Raw genomic sequence first — 2,891 nt, forward strand, 5'->3', positions numbered from 1 at the left:
AACAGCCATGGATTTTAGTGACGGTTGCTAAAATCATTTTCCTCATACAAACAGAAATCTTCATCTCTTTTCTGTTTCTGAGTAAATAGTACATACCAGCACTATTTCAAAATAACAAACTCTTGATTGAATAATAAAAACTACAGTTAAACACTAAAAAAACTCTAAGCCATCTCCGTGGAGATGTTGCCTGTACAACGGCAAAGAGAATGACTGGGGTAGGCGGAGCCTAGGAGGGATCATGTGACCAGCTTTGCTGGGCTCTTTGCCATTTCCTGTTGGGGAAGAGAATATCCCACAAGTAAGGATGACGCCGTGGACCGGACACACCTATGTTGGAGAAAAGCAAATTTGATGATAAAAGTAAATTGGAAAGTTGTTTAAAATGACATTCCCTATCTGAATCATGAGTTTCCATTTGCTTAGACCGTCCCTTTATCTAGTTAGGCCGGCCCCTCCTCCAGCCAACTCCTGATGTCTTTTTGGGGGGCACCTAACAGCTGGCCATATAGCATCTGACATTTCTGGCTTCCTTTCTGGCATATAAATACAGTAAATATACCTATGTGAATACAGAATTGTGTGGTGCTATACAAATAAATGATGATAATATTTTATGTTATACATAGTAAACCATTTGTTAGAGTGGACTGTTTTATAGAGGACTTTTTTTCTATTTAATTTTGTTTAATAAGGTTATTTTTCTGTTACTAGTCTCCTTGACAGTGGAACTCATTCTATGTGGGAATAAGTTAAACCGTTGCAAGATATGTCCATTAATTAGAACAGAGCTGAACTCATCTGCTGTGATGAGGGGCACATACAAATCTATAGGAATTCTGTAATTTCTGAATTGGGATGTTGCAGACAATTTATTGCAGCAATATTTTAGTTTCACAGATGAGTTTTCTTGAATCTATGGAAATGAGTAGCTAACAATATGGAGGACAAAGGGAGGGAATTCTCTTCACACCAGATTTAATGTGGTGGACTAAATATTCCTCTGTACTAAAGAATAGCTTATAACATGAAAACTGTACACATGCCATGTTTAAATATTTGTATATTAAGATAAATGGCTTTTGTAAAAAGCTTTTTAGCCTATTCTAATTATGTGAACGGTTCTCTATTAGAATCTTCTGAAGATTTATGAGACCTTGCTTTGATTCTAGAGATTTTCCTACATACTGTTCTTCTCCAATGAATGAATTGTTAGTTTATTTAAACTTTTGGATATGTTTCCACTTTCTATACATGCAAAAGTTTTTACCCGGTATGAATATTTTGGTGGTTAAGAAGAATTAACTGTATCCATATTATGCACACGTAAAGATGACTCATTCTTTTCCCCTCTGTGGGTCCTTTCATGACATGTGAGATGATTCTTTTGCGTGAAGCATTTCCCACACTCTGTACACGTGAACGGCTTCTCACCTGTATGAATCCTTTGATGCATTTTGAGATCTGACTTGTATGAATAACTTTTGCCACATTCCATACAAGTGAATAGTTTCTCCCCTTTGTGGACCCTTCCATGAGATGTGAGATTACCTTTGTGCGTGAAACATTTCCCACACTCTTTACAAGCAAAAGGTTTCTCCCCTGTGTGGGTCCTTTTATGATACGTGAGATTACTGTCGTGTGTGAAACATTTCCCACAGTCTGTACATATGAATGGTTTCTCCCCTGTATGGATTCTTTGGTGTTTTAGGAGACCATTGATGTATGTAAAGGTTTTCCCACATTCTTTACACTTAAATGGTTTCTCCACTCTGTGTATTTCTTGATGGTGTAGGAGATATGATTTGCAAGCAAAACTTTTCTCACACTCTGTACATGTAAATGGCTTATCCCCTGTATGAATTCTTTGATGTTTTACGAGGTCGGACTTTTGCATAAAACATTTCAAACACTCTGGGCATGTGAAAGGTTTTACCCCTGTGTGAATATTTAGGTGTTTTAGAAGATATAATTTTAATGCAAAGCTTTTTCCACACTCTGTACATGTAAATGGTTTCTCCCCGGTATGAAGCTTCTCATGAGATCGGAGATTGCTCTTATATGAGAAACATTTTCCACACTCTTTACATTGAAAAGGTTTCTCCCCTGTATGAACCTTATGGTGTCTTAGGAGGTCTGACTTTTGTAAAAAACATTTCCCACATACTGAACATATGAAAGGCTTCTCCCCTGTGTGGATCATTTGGTGTATAAGGTGACCATACTTGCTGGAAAAGCATTTTCCACATTCTGAACAAGTTAATTGTTTCTCCTCTGTATAAATAATGTCTTCCGATGGAATGCTTTCCTTTTGTTTGAATGTTTTTGAACACTCCGCAATCTGAGAAGGGTTTTCCTCTATAGGGATCCTTTGTTGAGACAAGTTTAAATCTTCTCCTTTGTTTTTCAAATCTTTTTTATTCTGTGTGTGTACTGCATGTGGTTCCAGATTCTTTAGTTCATTCTCATCTTCTGATGTTTGCTGGGACATATCCAGTGTTTGGTAACAGTCACTAGTGCTCTGTACACTTGTGCTGTGTGATATTCTCACGTGTGCTTCTCTCGGTTGCATGTGTGTAATATTCAAACTATTATCTACAAAGAAGAAGAAAAATAATTATTTAAATGATGTTAATGTACAAATAAAAAATTTACAATCCAGAATGCTTAATAATCAGAAATATGTATTTTTTGCTATATATGGATTTTCAAAATATGCCTCTTGTGATTGGTTCACCTGATGTGCTTAGCTAGCTTCCAGTAGTGCGTTGCTGCTCCTTCAACAAAAGCTACCAAGAGAATGAAGCAAATATGATAAATAGAAGTAAATTGGAAAGTTGTTTACAATTGAGTGCTCTGAAACATGAAAGAAAACAATGGGGGTTTACGCC

The 2,891-nt window shown here is 36.5% G+C and overlaps 1 protein-coding gene across 1 annotated transcript; it reads right to left on the minus strand.

Annotated features, from left to right (window-relative positions):
- Positions 1-326: 326 nt before the first annotated feature.
- Positions 327-2,590, minus strand: LOC128659716 (zinc finger protein OZF-like). The gene has a single exon (XM_053713290.1). The coding sequence runs from the start codon at positions 2,570-2,572 to the stop codon at positions 1,292-1,294; it is 1,281 nt and encodes a 426-aa protein (XP_053569265.1). The 5' UTR covers positions 2,573-2,590; the 3' UTR covers positions 327-1,291.
- Between the last annotated feature and the right edge of the window lie 301 nt (positions 2,591-2,891).

Source organism: Bombina bombina, chromosome 5 (assembly GCF_027579735.1).
Source record: "Bombina bombina isolate aBomBom1 chromosome 5, aBomBom1.pri, whole genome shotgun sequence".
Classification (NCBI taxonomy): domain Eukaryota; kingdom Metazoa; phylum Chordata; class Amphibia; order Anura; family Bombinatoridae; genus Bombina; species Bombina bombina.

Bases quoted from the DNA above. Each gene is read 5' to 3' on its own strand.
- LOC128659716 (XM_053713290.1), bottom strand. From the start codon at position 2,572: ATGCAACCGAGAGAAGCACACGTGAGAATATCACACAGCACAAGTGTA.